Source organism: Melanaphis sacchari, unplaced genomic scaffold, assembly GCF_002803265.2.
Source record: "Melanaphis sacchari strain LSU unplaced genomic scaffold, SCAv2.0 Contig81_pilon_pilon, whole genome shotgun sequence".
In the NCBI taxonomy this organism is placed as follows: Eukaryota; Metazoa; Arthropoda; class Insecta; order Hemiptera; family Aphididae; genus Melanaphis; species Melanaphis sacchari.
In genome coordinates this window covers 734709-760635 of record NW_020271579.1, presented here as the reverse complement: position 1 = coordinate 760635, position 25927 = coordinate 734709, and the positions used below count along the sequence as shown (strand labels likewise).

The 25927-nt window shown below is 28.2% G+C and overlaps 1 protein-coding gene across 1 annotated transcript in view; it reads right to left on the bottom strand.

Moving 5' to 3' along the window:
* Window positions 1-20424: 20424 nt before the first annotated feature.
* Window positions 20425-25927, bottom strand: part of LOC112602089 (lysine-specific histone demethylase 1A) — a 358619-nt gene continuing 353116 nt past the window's right edge. Inside the window, exons 13-15 of the mRNA XM_025350015.1 lie at window positions 23312-23709; window positions 21359-21545; window positions 20425-20603 (exon numbers count right to left, since the gene is read on the bottom strand). Of these exons, the coding sequence (XP_025205800.1) occupies window positions 20479-20603; window positions 21359-21545; window positions 23312-23709 (710 nt within the window). The 3' untranslated portion in view covers window positions 20425-20478. The remainder of the gene's footprint in view (window positions 20604-21358; window positions 21546-23311; window positions 23710-25927) is intronic.

The window sequence follows — 25927 nt, the reverse complement described above, 5'->3', positions numbered from 1 at the left end:
CCTTAAAGCGTAACATTCTTAACGTTCACTAAATTTGAGAGATCAACATTTATTTTATTGATCAACTTTGTTGATTTAAACTAGTGAAAAATTTTCCAAACACGCACTAACCTAACCTTGCCATGTTTTTTATATAAAAACATAAATATATTATATTTCTCTACTACAGATTTTGCTTAAATATAAATTTTTACATGTTACTTTAGGGAACTTAATGAAAATAATTAATTAAACTTGACTAATAATAAATATTATACATTTCTGAGAAACATAAAATAAATTTATAATCTTCACTAATTTACTAAAATAAAAATATTGTTTTTTAATTTAAACTTTAAAAAAAATAATCAGTCAACCTTCTCCACCATTTATAAACTCTCTTATATTCTGATATTTAATTATTATTTTAATTATTTTCAATATTTTCCAGTATATCTACATCGATGTGTTTATATAAGTATTGAACATTCGGTATAATTAGACTTTAACTTTTAAGATCTGCTCTGAATACATATGTTTACCTCTTAAAATGTACCATAATTTATTTATTATACAAGAATAATATTATAAAATGTAACAATTGACATTGTACGAAATAATATTAAACAAACCGTTTGGACACAAAATACCAAGATTTATGTTCAATTTATATTTAATTATTAACCATGGAATGATTTCGCGAAAAGTCTTTGTAATAAAAGAAATTAAAAATCTACTCTGCTTTGTATTAGATTTTGAGTGTACCTTGTTATTGAGTAGGTCACAAGTAATAACAGTGTTAAATTTAAATTCAAATTATAAATCATTGCATACAAAAAACGATTCCGAGTGGAAAAAGTCTGTCGCCCTATATAACTAAATATATTAGCATAGCTGTTAATAATTTATTTTGCCGTAAGTTTGAATTAATAATTGCTAAAAAAAAAAAAATACATTTATTATTAAACATTATACCTCATATAGCATCTATATAATATTGTTCATAGAATAAACAGGCAATAGCTTAAAATTAATTTAAATATTATATTTCAAATTATATTGTGTATAATAAAAATATTTAATAATAAACCTAAGAGTTCCAAGTCTCCGCAAAAAATACAATTATATTACAATAAAAATATAACTAAACTCGTTACTTTTCGTTTAAAAATTCATTTTCATCAACATTTTAATTTCGGATATAATAATAATTGTGCACACGAAAGCAGGTTATTTTTGGTTTATACTTCAGTACAAAGAACTGCATACTATAAGTCTTGTATTATTTTTTTGAAGCTTGAAGTTTCAGTTAAAATCAATTTTTTTTATACATCTTCAAAATAAATCACGAATGTATTGCGAATTTCACGCATTCAATCGAGGTTTGAACTTCGATTGTTCATAACAAATGTGCGTGGCTGTTTCGAGTACAAGATTTCGTGGACGAGAATCAATATTACTTCGCGCCACGGGGCCACCGAATACCAAATCCTTAAACCGCAATCCTCGACGATAAGCTGTAGCAGTGTGTATACTATCGTTATAGTTTGAATCACTAACGCGATTTCATCGGACACGATATGACATGACACGACTTTATATCGATATAGGTGTCGAAAATACCTATGTTATTAGTATGATTGTTTCGCTAACACCGTACATTAAAGTTGCACTCACCGCGGTATTAAATTATTTCAATGAAACACGTCACGCCAAAACACCAATGTACGTTCGTCATGACACATGAACTGTCGACTTTGGAGGCGATTATTAATTATTCAATTTGAGTGGAATTTATTCGTGTCAAAGTCATCTACGTAATTCAACGTTTTATGTTTAGTTTGACATTTAAGGAACAGCATTAAGGCTCCGTCGGTTTATTATTTCCATTTCTCGGGCTAAATCTGTTAGCACTAGCTTACACGCGAATATTAATATTATTGTTATGACGATGACGATTTATGAAAATTAACAATCATTTAAATTTCAGTCAAATTTGTTGCAAGATAATGGATATTACCTAAATTAAATGATTTTATACTACAACTGTTGATCAATAATTATTAAAAAGACAAATAACTTACAACTTATAAAAATTACTAGATTTTAAAGTTATAAAATCGATTCCTGATTTTTAATTTATATCGAAATACTTGATTTTGATTTTTTTACAAGTGATCAGCTATAGATATACCCATTGTGCTTATAATTTGTAAACAGCAATTGTCGGTGCATAATCCTTATGATTTGGTCTGAATAATAATAATGCGTTTATTCGAATACTGATCTTTGAAATTTTCAACTTTACCTACTGCAGGATTAATATTATATTGATCAATGTCGGAAAAATCTATTCGCTGATTGAACAAGCCGTTCAAACATACTCTGCAGCACATTTCACAAACCCCATTATACTATTATGTGAACTTTAACAATATTAAAATATGTGAAAATGTTCATTCTACATATATTATGAATCACGAATTTCCAACGTCCAAATACGAATTTAACGAGGACGAGTGAACACAACTGATGCAAATTATTATTGCAGACCATAAACTGTTATCGCCGACGACGTATTATAATTTATAATATCCTGAAATTCCGGTCGTTTAGAAAAGTTTGAGGTCCGATAGACATGGCTGCAATAATATTCGCTCGTCCAACAATGTCACTTGACGACTTGATAACGAGCGGAGTGACGCACAATATTATAGCAATAATTATCAATATTGTTGTGCCGGAGAGACACCATATACCTACGTGTTATTCCAATAAATAATAAATACCACCCACGGGACTATGATGAATTTATTTTTTTTTTAATATTTATTTATATCGGTATTTATTTTTCTTTATTGTCAATCTTCTGTTTATTTTTGTTGTTGTTCGGCGGTTGTGGCGGCTACGTATCAATCAAACGACTTGCATCGCCTGCGCGTAATATTATATTTAATATTAGTTTGGCGTTCCGCGCAACCGTCGAATAACTCTCCCGCTGCAATGTCAGAAGAGATGCTTTTTTAACATTGCACATAGAAACATAATATACATATATGTGTGTGCACGCATTAAACGTATCCGAAGGGGTGAAATTAATACGCGCCGTATATGCGGAAGGCCCCCGTTTGACATATTTCCAAGCCCGCGTTTTTTTACGTGTCTAAACGTTTTATACGCAAGAATGAAATTTTATTATGATTGATGACCGACAAACTGAGATTTCGAGTAAAATCCATTCGGTGATTCGGACAATATATTGATGACTCGATGAATGTTTAACATTATACTATAACGGATAAAAATTCAACTGCATCAACAAAAAAAAAAAAAAAAAATCATTTGACCTGTTTTTTTGTGCAATAATATATAAATGTATTAACATTTAACAGTCATATTGTGTACCTTTATGCGAACGTGGTTAAGCGATATATGCAGACACAATATGATTAAATAGGCGATTTGATAAAATAATTATAATAAGTTAAAGTATAATTTATTCCCAGATGAGAAGTATTACATTCATAAATATGTTATTGTTTGTCATACAGTTAAATATAATGAAATGATGATTTCAGCCAATAAACAACAGTATTTTAATTAATATTTATTTTGAAACCATTCAGCCATTCAGGTATACTTGATTACACTATGTTTTTATTATTTTTTTTTTTTTTTTTTTAACTTTGCCATTAGTTAATAATTTTTTAAGTCATATTATATTTATATAAATAACTTTTTTAATGTTTTTATCATCTTTAAAATATATCATCTATAATCGTACACGAGTATAATGAAAATTACAAATTTATACATGAATGATGTTTTCAAGATTTTTTAATCATTTATTTGTAAGAAGATTTATATAACCACGCCATAAAAACCTGAAATGGAAAACCAAGTTTTACAAGTCTCTCTTTCTGTTTCCTTCAATTATTTAACTTCATAAGTTGTACAATGTTCTTATACTTTGACCAATGTGCACAAATACAAACATTTGTATTTCAATTGGACTGTGATGATAAAATACGATCTTTAATAAAACGGTTCTAATCGATCACATAAAATAAATTGTAATTTATTTATTATTAAACAGCTGTTATATAAAAAGTACTTGTACAAATATATATAAGGATATTTTTATTACGCTTTACAGCCAGACCTGCTGTGAAAAAGAAATAGTCTGCGAATATAAATGTACTGCTAAGTATAAGCAAGATAAATGTACAGTATTTATGGAATGAGATAAAATATTTTTCTCTAATTTAAAACAACGAAAGAATTCCACAAAATGTACGTGGTCAAAGTAGATTATTCCATACTGCTAATCAAATACATACAACTCTGGCTATGTGTATCATGTGTAAGCTATATATATTTTAACAAAGGAGTAAAGTAAAAAGAATTCTCATAAAAATTACACTTTTTAAATCAAATGAAAAGTAATTTTTTACAATTTATTCAGAGTACCTATATAAAACGAAATTACTTTACGGTAATCGTAATTTTAAATTAAAAAATTACCAAATAAAAATTGTAACAAAAGATCCTAAAAGAAGCTTAAATTTAATAAATTATTATTTTTATTACGGGTATTAATTATTGTTATATTTTTCTTAAGTCTGTGGGCACGTACCTTGTAATTCGAGAAATTAACACTCTAGGTGTAATAACAATTTTTCAAGACTAAGCCCGCCTACTCAACACAACTTTTGTATAATAATTATATTAAAATAATGATGTTAAAATGTATAATAATTATGAGTTAATATGAAATATATTGTACATTTAATTATATTTAAAATAAAGTACCTATGGAACAAAAATAATAAACTAGGTTATTTTTTTGTTTGTTTTTTTTTTTTTAAACAAAGCATTTTTATTTTCAAAAACAATGCGTGCAATTTTTTTTATATAATGTTTAATAACATTTAAATATCTATGAGATATTTAATATTATTAAATTCTAAACTTTCTTTTATTTATTTTTAAATTTAATCAACGTTTAAATTCAAGAAGATAACTTTATTTGCATATTAATTTTGAGTTTTAAAATTATATTATTATTTTTAAACTAAAATTAAATACTAATTTATTATGTAATTACATACTTATCTGCATTAAACTGAACGAACACTATTTGAATAAGAAAATAACTTAACAAAGTAATTATTTAATTCACACTGTAAGTATAAAAAATAACTATAAATTATAATAAATTCACATTGATTGTTCAAAATAAAAATGTATCTACTGATAAAAATCTATGTAAATTAATTTAGCTGAAACATTTGTTTTAAATTTGCATATGATATACAATATCACATATTAAATAAGTGAAGGAATTTACTTAAGTTTTTGCACATGAAATTATTTAGTTAAAATAATCAGCAAGTAAAACTTTCAAAATTACTAATAGTTTAGATTATTAGTAAATACTAAATAATAACTAAAGGTGTAAATTATTAATAAAAGTATTACGTGACATTATACTATACCATGGATTAATATGATATTATGTATATATTATATTATGATGGTTAGTTCGTAGCTATATTATGTTCTTTTTTAAGGCGTTATCAGGTTACCACATACTTGCTGTCGGCTGCAGCCTCACCGGCTTACTGTTATAATGATGAATAACCCGTAAAAATTATCTATAGAAAAAAAAAAAAGTAACTTTAGAAATACAATATTATAATATTAACCTATATGACTATATGTTTTTGATAACACGTATAGTATTGAATAATTATTATAAATTAAACAAAAAGTAAAATATTGATTATTAATTTATCAAACATGTTTTCTTCCAATAAAATAACATAAAGTTGTGTGTCAAAGTTTAATTAAATTTATTATTTAATAGGTATTATAAAAAAAAAAAAAATAATCGTAATAGTAATCGGTACTTTTGTTATATAGTAGATTTTCATTAATAAAATTAAAATAAGAAAACTTAATTATAAACGTAATTTTTATAAGTTAGAATTAATAACTCTAATTTATATTTGACAATGATGTGTTTAAAATTTTAAATTGTTCTATGTTAGAAAATTACAATAGATAAGACAAAACAGTACGGAAAATGCCAAATACAGCACTCAAAAATTGTACATTGAATTGTCAGAAAAGTGTTGCATTAAAGTTTTCAACAAACACATAAGACGTGACCAGGAAGTAAATTTTCTGTAATTTTGAAATTTTTTACAACTATGTCGATAAATGATAATTTAATTTATGTAGGTAGTATTGTTTTGTTAAATAATAAATGTATTTATCTAAATGTCAAATCCAACTGAAAACTAAATTGCTTACAACTTTTAAACAATATAGAGCATTAGCCATTATATTTTAATGGGAAAGTTTAGATATGTTTACTTACAACAATGAATACATTTATTTGTATAATTTGAATTCCAATCATGCCCAAAAAAAAAATCCTGATGGCAAATGACGCATATAAATATAATATAAAATCAATTTATAACTGTGTATCTAATGGCGTAATACACTTACGCACTTAATTATTTTATCGTATTGATTGTATAACATCATTATGCAAATAAATTTATTTCTTTTTAAATCATATTTTGAATAAATGCACTATGTTATTATGTATACGAGAGAGTTTTCGGATGTCTAAATAACGACACTAACCGTTGACTTATACTTTGACAGGATCACACTGCACGTCATGCTGACGACAGGTCATGCAATGGAAATTATTCAAAATTAGTTTGTTATCGAGGCCTCTCTGTAATGGATTATGTTTAAACTTTATATTATTTATAGTTATATGAAACAAAAAAATATGCAGAGTACTCATACTTATTTAATTGATTTTATGAAGACATAAATAGAAAAGTAATAAGACAGTAACACATGTGTAATATATTATATTCTAAATGCATTCTTTTTTTTTTTTTTTGACACGTAAATATTGTAATTTTTGAGATTATTTATAAAAAGATAATTTTATTTTATTGACTTGTTAGCATATTGTTTTACAATTCAAAAAAATTGAATTGAACTTCAAAAATAAAATAAAAACACATTTTTTATATTTTAGGCGTATTATAATTATTATATGATCATTTTATATAATATTATTTTTTTGACATACTAATTTTGTATTATATACATGTATATCCGAGTATAGTAAAGCGCAGTTACGTATCTAAAACAGACGATTTCCAAAAATTCAATAGGATTAATTAATTTTTGAAATATTTCATTAATCGTCACATCAAAATGTCCAATCTGCTCGATGATACAAGCACCGGATATTGTTCAATTTTATTTTTAACAGTAATATTAATTTTCTGTTTTATATTTCATAGTACCAATACTAATATAAATAGGTAATTCTGTACAAACAGAATAAGCCTCGGGGTAAACGCACAATATGAAATAATATTATCACATTCATCATAATATGTGTTTCTATTATTACCAGTATGAAAAATATTTTTATTATTTTTTTTTTTTTTTTTTAAAGAAGATCGAGACAAAAAAAAACCAGAAGTACCTACCATAACAGTAGTTTATCATTTTCATTGATAACAAGTAAGTTTTTCTCAAGTTATCAGATGGTATTTTTTATCCGTTTGTTTGCTAGTTAGGTTTTGCCAAACTGCTATACTGCAGTTTGCGCATAAATCATACAAGTCATTCTACCGTGATAACAATGCATACAATAGGTTCTATATATTATACTCTCGGTAATTTAATTATTATATACGGGCTGACTACTAGAAACCCATGGACAGGCAAATTGTTATTTAACCCGGTCGTTTTGGAGTCGAGTTCATATTCAATGGAAATGAACTCCACTGAATTATTTCGCGTGCAGGGTGATAATTATTTTATTTTATCAAAACAATACGTAGATAATTTTTCATGCGTATATTTTCATACGATTGTTGATAAATAACGATTATAAATAAATGGGTACATTTGTTGAAACGTTGTATAATATATTTCTATTTATATGGTCTATCATATTTTATAAATTCTATTAAATCAAAATTTGAACAGAAAATGTATTCATTACACACATGGATAAAATAAGACATAAAAGTAAATAGTGTAATACAGAAATTTAATTCAACCAGCATAGCGGTTTATAAATAGAGGATATACTATATAGTCTGTGTTTTAATTATTTCCTAAAATTAAATTATTAGTATGTAAAATAAAAAAATATACGATTGCTTAAAAAAACCTTTTTAAAACTAATAAAAAAATAATTTTATTTTTAATTCATTAAAACTATTATCATATTATTTTGGAAGTTTACTTTTTAGATAATAATTCTTCACTTTTATACACCTATTTTTTTTTTTTTTAAACAAAAAATTATATATAGTTTACTGACGAGAAGTTGATTTACATATACAATATACGAAAAAAATCAAAAAATCTTTGTAAAATATTGTGACGAAATAATAATTTATTATGTTACAAATTTATAATAGTGCACGGTTGGCTGGATTTTCATCCAAGCATAACGTTGGTCTGAAAATTATTTTATTTTTATTTTATATTTGAGGAAATTATATGAAATCAAACAATAGGAGTACTCAAGAAGTAACGCGTATATAGTAACTTTGAAGATCTGAAATCCGTTTTGAAACTTAGAAGAAGTAATATTATCTTTGTGTTTGAAGAATACTGTTGAAAAACAATTTAACTCTAAATTATTTTAAAAAAAGTAAACAAACGTTATTTTATAGAAATGTAAGCATAAATCGTCGTTTTCAATATTCACTAATTTACAACAATCGATCAATGACAATTTATTCTCGCAATACACCGTAAGTGCAGACGTTCGTCAAGAGTAAAAATATGAACCGACCAAAGAGTGAAACAGATATTGAACAAAAAAACCCACAATAAATGATTAATCATCTATATTCATGCACATTTGTGACGACCGGCTGTTTCACCACTTCACGCACTATATACAAAATAACTTATAATTTTTAGTGATTCAAGGCAGCTTAAAAAAGTAGAGCCAAACTTTTTACAAGTTATGATATTAAAATCGTTCGTACACCACGTGATGATCCCCAAAAATGCTAATATGCTTGACCTTATTTTTTTTATCTGATTGTTGGCGGGCTACAGATATTATTTATTCTTTCACGGATTGTTAAGTGTAAATTTTGATCAACCTACGTTCTTACATCCCTAATATACATTAAAATACTTTAGCGTTTTTCCACTGCTCAATTTTATGTTAGATGTGATCTACAACGAGCCACTAAGACGGGTGATATTAATGCGCACTCTACTTATTATTTTGAATAAACTTAAGTAAGTTAATATCAATTTACTCATTGTTAATAGATCAGCCCATATTTATTAGAAAAATATACATTAAATAAAATAATATTATATACAGAGTTATAGTAAAATGATATACGACTGTGTATTAAATGCTCGCACAAATCATGCGGAATTCTCACACACTCGGGCCAAAAATGTATTCATCTATACTATTATACAAAATTTAAAGAAACAATTCGTTGAAAACACGTCTTTATAAGCAATTAAACGGGATAAAAATACAATATTATACAAAGGTTTTATTTTTTTTAATAATTAAAAATAAACAATTGAAAGACGGAAGTATGTTAAAACTTTGTAAACTCCAAAGATAGTGAACATTCGATTACTTTTTTAATCAATCATTACTTTTTTTTCAAATGAAAAAAAATCAACTATTTTTATTTTTATCAAACCATAAAAGCTTGGCAAGGTAATTTTTGGACAGGGATAAAGTATCTGTAATTATTACTGATATACCTAAAAATCACAATTATTTAATAAGTATGTAAGTAATCAAAACAAAGCAACGCATTCATAAATAACAATACAAAATCAATATTGCCTGCATTTATATACCTAATATTGTTAAATATTGTATTATATTATTTATGTATCGTATAGCATAGTATAACCCTGCAACGCGCGTATAATAATAGCGTGTATGAAATATAAATTTACAGAAAACGAACAATATAATATAATACTATTAAAAAATCGTTGTTTACTTTTCATTATGCGTACAAACCATTTGAATTGTGTTATTAAAATGCATTAATTTTAATTCGTACGAGTTCAGAGGAAATGTATACGCGTATACGCTATCGCACTATAATATGTACTGTATTATGTACACTCGCACACACGCGGCCCTGTCGTATATTTAATGTAATGTAACATAATATACAACACAGTGCTGCAGCACTCCCGACTAAGAATATACGTACATTTCGGAATATTCACTGCACATATTACGCATAAAACGTAGGTACACATACACTCATACAGTCATACATATTATATTATGTACAGTGATATAGATATTTTATAATATTATGTAGGTCGCGGAATCGTGCGGAGTAGGACTTTGTCGTGTTTCCTTCCGCGCGCGCGGCGTCTGACGTCTGCTTTTGCAAACACTGTTTTGAGGTCTCTACGCTGGAAAATACTATATACCTATATGTATAAAGGCGTCGTTTCTTCGAGACTCGCAATTACGCAATGTCGGCGGTGTGTTCTCTCGGCCCTGCGCCTACGCCACGAAACCGCGTCGGCGTTAGGTTAGGTTATTGTTATTTTATAAATAATAATGTTATAACATGCACGGTACTCGCATTACGGTCTCTATATCCGTCTTTGAAACCGTTTCGCGAACAGCTGCGTTTCAGAGGTTCTCAATAAGTAGGTGCCTATAACGTCCTTTAAGTCGAACACGATAACGCGGCCGCCCAGCCGTACCCGCGCACTTGTTGCGTACAGGAAGAAAGTCCGTTTTTAAATTCTCAGACGATATCCGAGGACCGCTCGAGTCATTTACGTCGCTGTTAACATGGGATGCCTTTTATCAGCAACGACCATCCGATAAATTTATGCATGCATGTCATATAGGTACCTACGCGACGTGCAAATAGCCATCGGCTTCCAACGGACCACGTTATGTATTATTATACTAATGCACTCGTTGCGGACGGAGGAAACAACCGAATTTTTTTAATAAAACGAAATTGGAACGTGGCAAAGTTGTTATCGTACATGCGTGTGTCCTCTGTGTATTGATAATGCGTGTCTGGCTATGAATAAAACAACGCGATCTCATTGATAATTTGACGACGAAAAACTTCAAAACTCTATTAAAAATAACTGCTCTTTATTATAATACTGTGCCAGTGTGCTATAATACGGCGCGTATAACGGCATGCTATTATATTCTCCTTGGCGATCGTAAACTCGGCGTGAATTAAAACAAAAACTCTGAGTACTTAGTTCTACTACTGAGATAAAAAACCGTGAACAAATATATTATTTAAAACAATAAAGAACAGCGTATATAGTACCTAACTAATAAGTAATATCGCGGTCTAAGGGCGACAAAAATAAAATGCATGATAAGTATATGGTAATATATTTTGTAAGAAAGGTACGAATATACAGACGATGCCTACACTAGATACGTAACTAGATTACCTATGTAAAAATGACCGAGTAAAAGTTGTTTTGTGCGCAACAACTTACTTTAGACTATAGTTTAGCGTAAGTTATGGCATGATAATATTTTTTATAATATGATACACCTAATAACAAGTAACAACTAACAAAAAAAAATAATAATGAATACAATTACACGGATAGTATTTATTTTTTATATACATAAATAAAATTGACCTAGGGTAAATAAATCTATCGAATGATAAATAATGTCAGAAATGACTATGATATATTATTTATCTCGATTTTATGTTTATGAAGTCCCCTAAAAATATACAAAAAAAAATAAAGATCTGAAAATAAAATAAACGCGATTTAGGTTCATTTAAACAACGGGAATTTACGTTGAAATTATTCAGAAATTAGAGTTCTTATTGAAAATACGCAATATGCCAAAATATATTGTTTATTTTAGACACTCACATAATATTGACATTTTATTCGACGTGTTTAGTATGGTTACGACGTGCTTGCTGTGAAAATAAAAATAATATAAACATAAATATATATATATATATACCGTTATGGTCGCTTTAATATGATATTCATGTGGAGATATCATAAAGTGATATAAGACTTGAGAAGGGTCAAAGTATATATCGTATTAGATGAAAACGCAATGCAACCTATACACAAAATAACGATCGTTTTACATATTACGTTAATTCGGTGACCCATAAAAGAACTATTAATAACAAACACAATAATCAAAAACGCGTTCTGCGAAAAAAAAAAAAGAAAATTTACATAGGAAACTGACTACTTGAAACGTAGGCGTATACGTATGGAAATTAATAAGTTTCCGATAAATGCCTACCTATAGTGGAGCTTATTGTAATTTACTTCGTAAAATTAATAGTAAAAAAAAAAAAAAATCCTTGATCTGTACCGCTTTAAACGTGAAACGTACACAATTCGTGTAAATATATAGTGACATCGCCACGCGCACGCTATTATATAAATTATAATTACCCACATCGGTGGGTGATCGAAAAATGCGTCAAATCGAGCGTTCGCCCGAGTAGTGTAATTGGGAAATACATACGAACGATATGTGTGTGTTAAACTCTCGTCGAACTCACATCAGAAACGTGCTATATCCATTCGTTCGGATTGACATATAATTCATTCGACGCGTACTCGTGTGTTTATATATATATTATATATATATATAATATTATATATATAAATACAATATAGGTACGTATATAATACAGCTGCAGGTAGGTATATGCAATACTACGACGCGTGCACATTGTTCGGCGCGGTCTTTAATCAGCGGCTAAAAATGATTTATGATCAACCGCGGTAGCGCAAACAAAAAACGGAGAAAGAAAAAAAAACGGTGAAAATTATGTATCTCGACAGCTGAATAAAGTTTATGTATATATTATGCACGTATAGGTGTGTGTGTGTATTATTTACTATTGTGAAAATGAAGAAAACCATTCGACAGGCGACTTTATTAAACGTATGCAACGTACATATTTCCCCAGAGTCAGTCGGCAAACAGGCTTTGAATGATTTGTAAGCCCTGGAAAAAGCCATTTTGATTCGCTACGGATGCATTCGGCAGCAAAGCTCCGGGGAGTTTATATTCACTCATACATATTTTACCGCCAAACTTCGGTCTGGTCAGGAGCAGTAAAGTTTTCTTGTGCGATTTTTTTTTTTTTTTCATCCCACTCCTAATAAATATTCTTCTGCGGTAAGACCGGCGAAAAATTAAAAGTAAACGAGACATTGCTGGAAGATTTCGGACCGCGAAAAAAGCGAACGATTAACTTTAATTCGGTTTGTTTTCAAATTTATTTCACCCTTTTTTGTCTGACTGCATTTTTCTTTGGTGGTTATCAAGTGGCGTAGCAACGGTATTTCTTGGATAAACTGCAAAATCCTCTTGTTTTTTTTTTTTTTTAATTGTTTTTTTTTTCTACAGTAATTTAAAAACAAACATTGTGTGGAATGTTTCGAGTAAAAATGTACACCGTTGTTATACTCTAAAAAGTCTAAAACATCAAACGATCTTTTTAAAAAAAATTGAAATAGTTTTAGTAAAGTGTAAAGAATTTACATGACAAAAGTTATGTTTTAAATTGTCTATAATATTTAAGTTTTACAACTTGAAGTTGATACTTTATAAGACGTATTGTCAATAGGAATTAATAATGAACAATTATTAAATTTTTCAGAGGAGTAAACTTAAAATCAAAAATTTATAGTGATTTCACAAACATGAATAATTTGAGAAAATAAGGGTAAGACTATACTATATTATAATTATAAATACATGTGTATAATCTCAAATATTTTATCAAAAAAATCATTTCTAAGTGTTGTTAGTTGTATTGTTAATTATACAAAAAACAAATATCAACAATTTAGCGTTCTTATTTAAACATAATTATTAACATTTTGTAGAATTGAACTGAAATAAATTGGTATATTTTAGAGCATATAGTAAAGATAATAATATTATTCATAAATTAATTAACATATTACCTAAATGTAATAATAATTCAAGTGCTCTACGTTCTATCGTTATTACTTATTACTTATTATATTTTACTAAATTTATAAAAACAGTGATCTTATTTAATTTTTTTTTTTTTTAAGTAAGTTCTACTTAATATTAAATACTGTGCACACGTAATTTATACATATACATGACATGCAGTGTTGAAATATTTGTATGAGTTGAATTTGTTAATTTAAATAAAAATTCAGGAGAATGTATCACGCGTCACAATATGTGTACTCGTATTATGCGGGATAATGAGAAACTCGTAGAAGTTAAAATCTAAACATTTATGTGAGAGAAAATTTAATTTTGTTTTCCAAATCTGAGAAATTAACGCTCCGCTCGAAATCACCAAGCACGAAATGTATTAAAATAGTTGTACCGAGAAACCTCGAACTCGACGGATAGTATTCATACACTATAAACGTATTCCTTAGTACCCGCGAATTTTTGTGCACGTGTGTGTATGTGTGTGTGTGTGTGTGTGTGTGTGTGTCCGTCACTTGGGATATTGATCTGGTGGCCAAATGGGCTGCAGTAGTGCATAAATAAAACCCGACGACCAGAAATTCGAGTATAGTATATAATAACTAGGTATTATAATATAAAATATATTTTACGCATAATTATACTATTATATAGGAATTACACGTGATTTTCCGCAGTCCGCCCCCGCACGGGCCGAATCGGATTCCGCGCTGGGTCCTATAATATACTCGCGTACATCACGCCGTGCCCCGTGGTAGTAGGTCTGCGAGTAGAATACGCAGCGCGTTATAATGTCATGAGATAATCTCGCGAAGGTTCCGCCGCGCACCGGAGCACAAGTGAACGAGATTAGAGACGACGACCGCGACGGTGAAAGAATGATAAAAAATAAATAAATAAATACACGTATGTTATACTACACACCACATACCCATTACCCATATATGTATTTATCTATGTGTGTGTGTGTGTGCGCGCGCGCGTATATTATAATATATTATGATAAAAGACCGACAGAAACGGTCGTGTCGGCAAGCGTTTTTTATTGTACTGTACTATTATTGTGCGCGGTGTGTGTGCGTTAAACAGCAACAAAAAAAAAAAAAAAATAAATAAATAAATAAATAAATAATACACGTATACTGTACGAGTAAGTACGTTGCAGTTGTGTGTCGTACATTGGAAGTCGTCGTGGTCGGTGGTGATAGTAGATGTAGCCGTAGTAGTAGAAGTAGTAGTGGTAGTAATAGTATTAGGAGTGATGGCGGCCGCCGTGGTGGAGGTGGCGGAGGTGGTGGGTAGGAGGTATTATACTATAGACCATATACAGCGATGCTTATGGACATCGCGTGGCGAGTCGTGATCGAAACGTCGTCCCGGGGCAACTTGTCATACACTGCACGCGCGCGGGGCAATAAAACCCGACTTGTCGATGGGCCGTGCAGATTAGAGACGGACTGTATATAGTCGCACTGCCGTGCCACTTCGCCCCCGCCGACCGACCGTCGTACAAATGACACTGTATATTATATTCCATAGATAGGTATATATCATCTGGTCTACGTACTTATATACGTATATATATATATATATACATATAAGCGTATCATATCGTACGCCGGAGATTAAGGGTTTCCCAAAGATTAGGAATGGGGTGGTGGGGCGGTAGTGGGTGGGTGTAGTTGCGGAACATTGACGTAAAGGAATGCATAATATTATAAAAAAAAAAAAAAATTATATTAATATTATATTATTAGATTACTACATGATATAATATATTCGTGTAGACTGTGAATGTATACACCGTTTTGAGAGAGGGAGATTTTTTTTTTTTACACTTACGATCGACTTCAGTACCTATTTATTTTATTTATTTATTATTTTTTTTTTTTTTTTGTTAACGTAATTTATTTTGTCCGATCCAATATATTACAACGAGCTCACATGAAACGAATAATATCATAATGTCAGGTTGAGTGACATAAAAAAAAAAAAAAATCAACCATCGATGACGTTTTTTAACGTGTTATTTTGTTTTTTTTTTTTATTACTTGATATTTTTACCAACTATGGAGCGTACACCTTCGCAGAAGTGTCTCGTGAAACAGGTAAGGGGGACAAAATGGATTTTGCATCAATCGAGCCACCAACATCACACAAAATAACTATAAAATTTATAACCAAAAGAAATAAAAAAGCATTGGGTGATAATAATATTATTACCTATAGGTAAGCCGCGATATCGATAATTTTTATTTTTATCTCTAATTGTGGAATGATATTACTGTGCGTGGCAGTGTCAGGCGAGTGAAGTGACAATACTTTTTATCCGGAGGGAACAGACATTTAACGACAAAACTTGTTTCTGGTGTTGAAATATCACTGTTTACTCGTTTAATATATTATTATGATAAGGTTTATTATTTTTTATCTCGCGCGTCAACCTTCGTGGTTATCAAAGTTCTTGTAACGTGAACGTTTCATTAGCGACGCATAGCATTAGCAGCGGTGTTTTTCCGTTGACCTGACTTTATATGGTATACATTTTTATTCGTCAGAAATAAAAACATTGTTATGAATCATTTTGAAACTATCACATTTTATTATGTTATTAATTATTATCAACAAACGCCATCATTCCTAACCTATTATGTTACGTTACTATAATTTTATTAGAGAAACTATTTTACCACTTGTGATCATTAAAATGCTACGTAAAACAATTATTGTCGCTTAAATCAATGCTCTTCGACATTCCTTTCATATAAATATACATACAACTTTTTTCTCTATTAAATTATTTAACTTGTAGTATCACGTTATAAATATTTAGGTTTTATTTCAAAAAAATGACCTTTTATATCGTATAGATACCGCCTTTTCAACGTTTTGTTGCTGCATATAACTTATAACATAACAACACAATACATAATATAATATATTACATTACAGTCTTTACCGACCTATAAACTAAAACTGTTTAAAGAGTAGTTTGTAGTTCTAAGATCGATAAATGTGATAGAATTTCCACAATTATCTTAATTAAAAAATTTGCCATGAAATCCATTTAGTCGAATAACCAAACGAGTAGAAGCTAAAATAAAATGTTTACACTCTAGGAAATTATTAAATCTTAACCTTACCATGAAATCACAGAAACAATAAGTCTATAGGTAATAATCAAACATTTTATTTTAGTAATTTAACATTTAATAATAATATTATTGTTATGTAGTCTTATAATAAAATCAAACGCTATATAAATGTATGAATATACCACCACAACTATGGCCATGTATAAAACTTGCACATATAGTATTGACTTGTAAGTTAAAATGTAAATGTTTTCAAAAAAAGCCAAACTATCAAAAACAAAATACTCACAAAATATTACGTCCACGTCCGTGGACAAGTCACTACTATAAGAAAAAAGCCAACCTTAAATTTTGCTCAATAAATAATGATAACATCAAGTTACCATTTATGCTCTCTGTGATGATAAGAATGTGCTTGCTTATCGTTCTTGCTATTTTATACACTTTTTTTATATATTAAGTTTTATTAACAAAATGCAAAAAAAAAAAATAAGTCTCAAGAAATTCTTATAAGTTACCTATACTAAGAAGTATAGTAAGTAAACAAAAATTCTGAGCTTAAGTAATACTATAGATAGTTTAACAATTTATTTTAATTTACGTTTTTAAATTAATTAGTTAATTAATTAAACATCCATTTAAATATCTCTGTAGAATTATTCAGAATTTATCGAAATTACTGTTTATATATATTTTTTTATCCCATTTAAGGCCTTAGTATAAAAATACGGTTCACGCTATTCATAATAAAACTTTCAAACTGAATGTAGAGTAGGTACCTAATTATTTTTGATATATTTTATCTTTTTTCTAAACAATTATAATTATATTTTAAATTTAGTTTTTGAAACATGAATTGTATAGTTTTATATGATTTCGATTTGATTACCTAACTGTTCTCAGTATATTTTTGAAAATAATAGGTACCTACTGTTACCTAAGGTACATACAATTAAATTATAATATTTTCAACACGTTAAATAATAGACAATTAAAAATTAAACCACAAATTTCAAAAATACTTACCTAACTATTAATAAAAATATTATTTTATTTTACACGTATTTAAAGGGACGGCCTGGCCCACCGGGATACCGGGAGGTTTTTGGTGACCTGACCTATTAGGATTTGTCATTGGCCTGACAATATTATTTTTTTAAATAATTAGGTTGTTTTTAATTTTTATACACTAAAAAAAACATATTAATAATAAATTATAAGCTATACCATAATGAAAAAATTGCAATTCGAACACCTGTAGACTGTAATATAATAAGTTATTAGTTTATTATTAATAATAATAACTAGAATAAAATTCCTCATTTAACATGGGTATTTTGGGACGAATAAACGCATTATTATTTATTACTTATTACTTATTAGTATTGTGTACGCGGGATTTTATCGATTCCATCCAATATTTGTCTATATTGATTCCGCCGAATATTTGTTAATGTTGGTTATATAAAGTTTATTTTTTGATTTTATTTCATATTTTTTTAAATAAAAATATTTCTAAAAACAATTCATTGTCGACCACAACGAAAAATATAACTCAAGTATACATAATATTAAATTATGGCAAAAAAAGTAATTAAATACAATGTAAGTTGATTTAGTTTTTAAAATAGTAGTTTGATGCCAGTTTTACGTAAGTTAATTATCATTATTCATTATAATTTTTTTTAATTTAAATATTGTTAAAAATGTTTATTACATACTTTTATTTTTTTAATTTTATATTTTTAATTTTTGCTTATTTATTATTATATTTAATAAATAGTTAATTGAACTGCTTTGAAATTAAATTAAGATAAACAGTCTCGCTAAAGTATTAATACTGATTGAAAGTCTTTTTTTTTTGTTATGTCCTGTTACATAATATAATATAAACTAAGAGGTTATATTATAAATAACTAATAATAAAATAAATTGGTAGTATTTAAGAGTAGTGGGAAGGTGGAACATAAGTTAGCCCCTCCCTAGTAAGGCCAATAACTAAGTAATGTGTACATAAAAATATATGATCTGGGTTATACATTTTCTCGACCTGAATTTTTATCCCAAGCTGTCCCTGCATATTTTATATAATATGAAAGGATATCGTGGACAAACTAGCGTCATAATATTTGAAAGCATTTAAGTTTCCATAACTTACGAGTTGTTATTACTTGTTAAATCATTATACAAATAAGCACAATTCGTTTATCTAATGTTTCTGTAACTTATAAATCATTTATTTATTTATTTATCAATTTTTCACTCAAATACAAAACTAAAAACTTCTGGACTGTAGTGACTGGAAGTTTTGGTCACGATTTACTTGGTCCGGAACAGGTTAGTGATGTTCTATAATGCTTTAAATAAATATAATTTGATGTAAACAATATGTTATCATAAATGTCAATCTTTTTTATCAGTAACCAGTTTGTGATGATATTGTTTAAACTCAAAATGTTAAAATTATGAGATATTCTTAAGTTTTTTTTTTTTCTTTATTAGTCTACATCTGGCGCTATCTGTATGTTTGTGATATGCAATTTACCGGGTTATATTAAAAATCAATAGGTAGCTCTGTTTGCAGACTGTATAAATTGCACAACTCGTTCAATATAGGTGTATATAAGGATAAGTATGCTTTATTTGTTTCAAAAAATTACAAAAAAATGTTCGAAAAAAAAAATTGACAAAAGTGTATCGATAAATCTAAAGTTTAAGATATAGTGCATATAGTAATACAATTCATGACAATTAATTATAAAAAAAAAATAATAATAATAATTAAACTTATATTTTATACATGGCAAATCATCTATTAGGTTACATCTTAAACACAATCTGGCATATTTGATTAAAAAAAAATTTAACAATGATACTCACTGTTAAAAAAAAAAAAAATAATAAAAACTCAATTTTTACTACAAAAATTGATCAGTTCTCTATAAAATGATGAAACTTTAAGGTTTGAATAAAATACATATATTATAATAGTATTAATTTATTATAAAAAGCTTTTATTCAAAAATAAATTGAATTGAATGGAACGAAAAAATTAGTATTTTATAATAGCAATAAAAAGAAATAAAATTAGTTGTTAGAAATATTTAAATATAATTTTAAGACTTTGAAGTAAAATCCCTTTCCATGTATTAACTTAACTAAATAGTGCATTATAAAATATAACTAAAGTGTTAGTATTATTTAAATTTAAAAATGGCAAATAATTATTATAGTAAAAATACAAGTTTTAAAATTAAAATAAATGACATCGATTATTATAAAAAAAAAAAAAAAAATGATAATATTGTTTGTTGATAGAAAAAAATTAAATACGTAAAAAATGGCTTCAAATCGAAATTATTTTGATGTAGGCGCTGCGTATGGACATCCCAAAAATTTGTCACTGATCTTTCCACCTTCACGAAGACCGCTAAGAAAAGCGCCGTGAACCGTAGCCGGATAATTACGGATAGTATGTTCACCTATATAAACAGACACAAAACATAGTTGACAGGTCATATTTAATAATAATTGAACATCTTCATTTGCATATATCCCCTTATAAAACGTGTACGATAATAAAGCATCTGAAAAATGTTTGAATGTTGTAAAGAGACGGTATATAAATGTAAACGTCATTTAGGATTTTCGAACGTCATTATATATACATATTATATTATACTTATATATATATATATATATTATGTGCACAATGTACACCACGGTGATTAGGTATTGAAATTAATTTTACTCAGAAAATATGACTTATTATTCGAAAAAAAAAGACACCCCGTCATCTCACGCTCTCTTAAGTCCGTCACGGTTGTAAATCAGCTTGACAACTTCTTAAAGGAAGAGTAATCGGTTGACATGTCAACGGCCGTACAACGCCGACTGGCAGGTGAGTCGGATTTACGGCTGGCCGCGAGACGGTATACAATAACATGTCTATGATACGCCTCCGTTTTCAACAGGAGAGCTGCAATTGTGTACTAGACGTTCGAATATTAGTCTATAAACCGTTGTTTGAACCCAAGTTGTTTTTTTTTTTTCAAAGCTAGTTTTTGGTTCAGACGAAAAATATTTTTAAAAATGAGTTCAGTCCGAGCTCGTGTCATACGACCGGACAAACAACGACGCGACGATTTCGAGACAATAACGTGCGTACCCCGTCGTCCTGTATTGTGTGTTGCGATGATATTATTATATAACATAGTTTTAGAAAATATTATCTCACCAGCAAAATAGAGCCGTTCACTTCCGTCAGTCGGGTTTGAATTCGTATTGGGTTCCGCGCTCCTGGAACACGAAACGGGAGCTGCTAGCAAGTCGTAATCGGAGCCGGAGGCACCTACTGCCACGAACGAATAAGATCCGCGTGCCCATGGATCGGCTCTCCAACGAGAGACGACGGTTTCCTTCGGCTGAAAATAGATAGACGTTAGAACAATAATTAAAATAGATGAGTATGTATATGTATGAATGTGTGTATGTGTAAATAGATATGGTAATGATGTATGAATTGAAAATACAATGTGTAGTAGCAGCACAGTACATAGACTGTACAGATGAAGTTGTAAATTATTATTTCATACGTTCGATAGAATAAATTACTAAAAAACACGTGTATGAAATAACGAGGACTATAATGATCGTTATTAATGAGCATGTCAAAAAATACAAATTAAATTTAAAATATTAGACAAAATTTTTTTTTAAATGTTTAATATAGTAATTAAACAAAAATACGAATTGTCTATGTAATTAATTAAAAAATGTACAACTTCACTAATAGGTAATTCAATTCGATTCAACATTCGTCGAGCAAAAGTTTGAAAATTAGATGAAAATACCATCAAATACAATAATAAAATAAAATGTTTAAATTATAAAATACAATACCTTTCGATCAACTAGGTACGTGTTTAAAAAATGTTACTTTACTATAATATTCATTGTATTGTGTTTTGGATCTTATTTTAAAATACTATAATTTAATAGGTAGCAATTAAAGCCCAGAATTCTACCCAAAGAAAACCATTTTAATTATGAATAACTCTTTAAATTGTGTGCTTATATTATCGTTGTTTACAACCTTGAATTATTATAGTAAATTGACAGCTAAATCTATGCATAAAAAAGTGAATTTAAAAAAAAAATGAAATTATCACTTTTTGATTCTGATCTCAAATGTAACAAAAAGACGTAACAACGAATCATTTTATTCTAAATAATTAGATATAATAGAACATTACGTATATAAATATGATGAAGTTAATTGGCCGACTGGGATATAAGTATTTAAGTACATAACTGTACAAGTGGTACAACTAATTATTATCAGTCTGTTTAAATCTCACAAAGTATTTGAAAAAACACATTTGTTGGTTATTACTAATAAACGCATTTTTTTACTACATAGTATTTTAAGAATACTACATTGTATAAAATATAACCAATAAAATCATATTACAATGTTAGGGAAAACTTGATTTTATTTAATAAAACCAATGTGTAAAAAAATGTACAGACTTAAACAAAAATAGGATTTACTGTAAACGTGTGTAATGACTGCTCTATGACAATTTATTGAATTAAATATTTTATAAAAATATCAAGTACCTACGCTTATTTAACGTTGATTTCCACAAAAAAATAGATTTCAATAAAAAATAATTTTCATAAATATTTTTATCTTCTCATATTATTACCATTTATATTTTTGGTTTTCTTAATTATCTTAAAAAATATTGTGAGCCTTATCCCTTTTAAATTGCCAACTAAATCTAATTTGCTACTAGAAACTAATCTTAAAGTTCAATATTGAAGGATTTTTACAGTTCTTCATAGTTGGATTATGTCAAACACAAACAAAACATTCATCATTGAAAACAAATATAGATATATAATTATAATAAACATTACTCCACACAAAATCTAACAATTAGTTTAAAATAAACGTCTCCAGCAATATACAACAAATAATTGTATGTATTTAATTTTGATTTTTTCAATTGAACTTTTAGATTAATGTTCGATTGATAGCTGCATATAATTACACAGTATTATTGTAATAATCATCTGCAGAATATGCGTGTAGTCGGAGAGACAATTTTACTTTAAATTTCACCCCTACCTCAACTTTATTGGCGCCATAGACAGCGTATTATAATGCATTGTGTGTACTTACGTCTGGAACGTTTGCTGTCCCGAATATCCCTCTCAGCACTAACATACATCTGGAAATAATGATTTCGTCCGATATGTCTTCCATGATACTGGCCGCCTCGCCAGCGACCAAAGCCAATAGCACGGGCGCACGGTACAGGTTCCAGAACAAGAACATTTCTCCACGACTGGCCGTAGTACTGCCGATGTGACCAAACAAATTGCCGTTGGGATCCCAGAAAATACGATCAAAGCACAAGACCACTTTGTTGAGGTTACCAAAACCCAAACGCTCAATGGCAGCAACCTTCCAGTCGGGCAACGGTGGCGAAAATTGTACAGTGTTTGGCAGCGATTGAGTCTTTTTGTTGGTGGACTGCTTCAATACGCCCAAAGGCAGAGTACAGAGTACGACATCACCTGTAAATAACATTGAACATCACAAAATCATATTACTACGTATTACTCAATCGTATTATTAGTAGGTGTGCTATTATATATAAGTTGCAATAACGTATATTTAAGCGACGGTAAAATCGTACTTTATTAAACGTCCCTTACATTAAAATATAACATCAGAACATCCATTTTTGTTTTAATAGTACATTTAAACTTTAAGGCCGTGTATACGAATTGTGTACTTATATATTATGCATCCATCAAATAATAATGCAATTGCAGTTGCATGTAAACATGTTTAATATTTGATATAATATAAAAATATTAATTACATGGTTTATAATGAAAAAATGTTTTCGTTTTTTTTTAAATTGATTGCAAACACTTAATTGGAAACGTGCATTTAATATTTCCTCCGTAGATAAATTACGGAATAAATAATTATAACATTTAACAATTAATGCATAATATAACATTGCATTTATCAACATGAAGTATATTACATTACGCATATAAAAAGAATAAAAATGATGTATCAGACATTTAATACTAAATTATCAATACCAAGCATAACCTAAAATAAGAACCATCACGGAAATCTCAATTTTGCTAATTTTTAAAGAAAAACAAAAAACTGTATTGTTACAAGGAGTTTTGAAAGTTTATATCCTTCTAAACAATTACTAACTTTAAAACGTGTACTGCATCTTTCTTAAAAGTTATTTTTACTGAAAATTTATAAGATTGGACTTGATAGAGTAACATTTAATAATTGAACTTTAGGTAGGCCATATAATAAAGATAAAGAAAGAAAAATGATGTCGGGTATTTGAGATTAGCCATGATAATAAAAGATTTTAGTTATGCCATGATGACATTTTGATTTTTCACAGTAACATTTTTTTTTTTTTTTTTTGTAACATCGCAACAATAATAATATGGTTTCTTACGTCTTCGAAGTACGAATTCATTTGTGTATACATTTTAAAAATAAATTTATTGTGAATAGTCATGATGGTTCTAAGGCGGCGATAGTAATTAAGAAAAATATTTTATAGAACTGATAAAGGAACACCAAAAATCGAACTTAAAAGATTATAGAAGGCATTGCAAAAACAACTTTCGAAAACTTTGTAACAGTTGTTAAAAATATAAAGTGAGTATAAGATACATCAAAGAAATTTAACAATCTAAATATTAAAAAAAAAAAGTTTAAATTATGTTATCATTTCAACATGTTTGACCATTTTATTACAGACGTTGGAATAGTTATGTACCTACTTAATTATTACTATTAAGCTTTTCGGCCTTTGTAGTAGGTATTATAAATTAATTCTACGCTCTTTACCCTTCTAAAATATTTAATTTTCAATTTTCTTCAACGATTTATAAAATAATACAGATATTAATTATACAGGTCGTCATATATTACTTATGCACTATATGCAATAAGACAAAGCTATCTAAGGAATTTTTCTTTTAATGTGCATTGACACTCCGTTTAAAATTTCAATAGTTTTATAGACATCTATTTAAAACTAGGTTATTTTGAACTAATGGAAGACATAAACACTTTATAAAATCAATAGAGAGTTATAATATAACAATAAGAACCGATCAACTACATTAACGAATTGAACAACAATATATACAAAAACCATTCTTTTAAGTGTTTTTTTTTATATATATATATATTTCAGACTATTCTGATATAAAATTAATAAATCATCAGCTTAGACAACAAACTATAATTAATAATAATGTATTTTAACATAGTTAAAACGTATAGTTAACAACGTATTGAATTTAAAAATTTACGAGTGTCATACATTTTTAATAGAATCATTTAGTATGTAATAAATATTGCCGTTTTCAACAATACTTTTTAACATTATTTAACAAATAACAATAAAACTATCACGATAATTTAAAACTAACTAAGACAATTAGAATAATCAGCATTAAAAAATAAATAATTTTATTAGTTTTAAAATAAAATAAACGACGACTGTTAACGGAATGATAATAATATAATTATTAAGTTTATTTTTTATATTTAACATGTAGACTTGCACCCCAACCCTTGTAAACCTCACATATACGGGCCAGTAGTGGACATAGAATTGAACAGAGCGCTTTGTACCAAGGATAAATAATGTGTGTTTAATGTACACAATGAGAATTCGATCGACCAAAAAAAAAAAAAAAAACTAATCGGAAATAAAATTAATTTCAAACA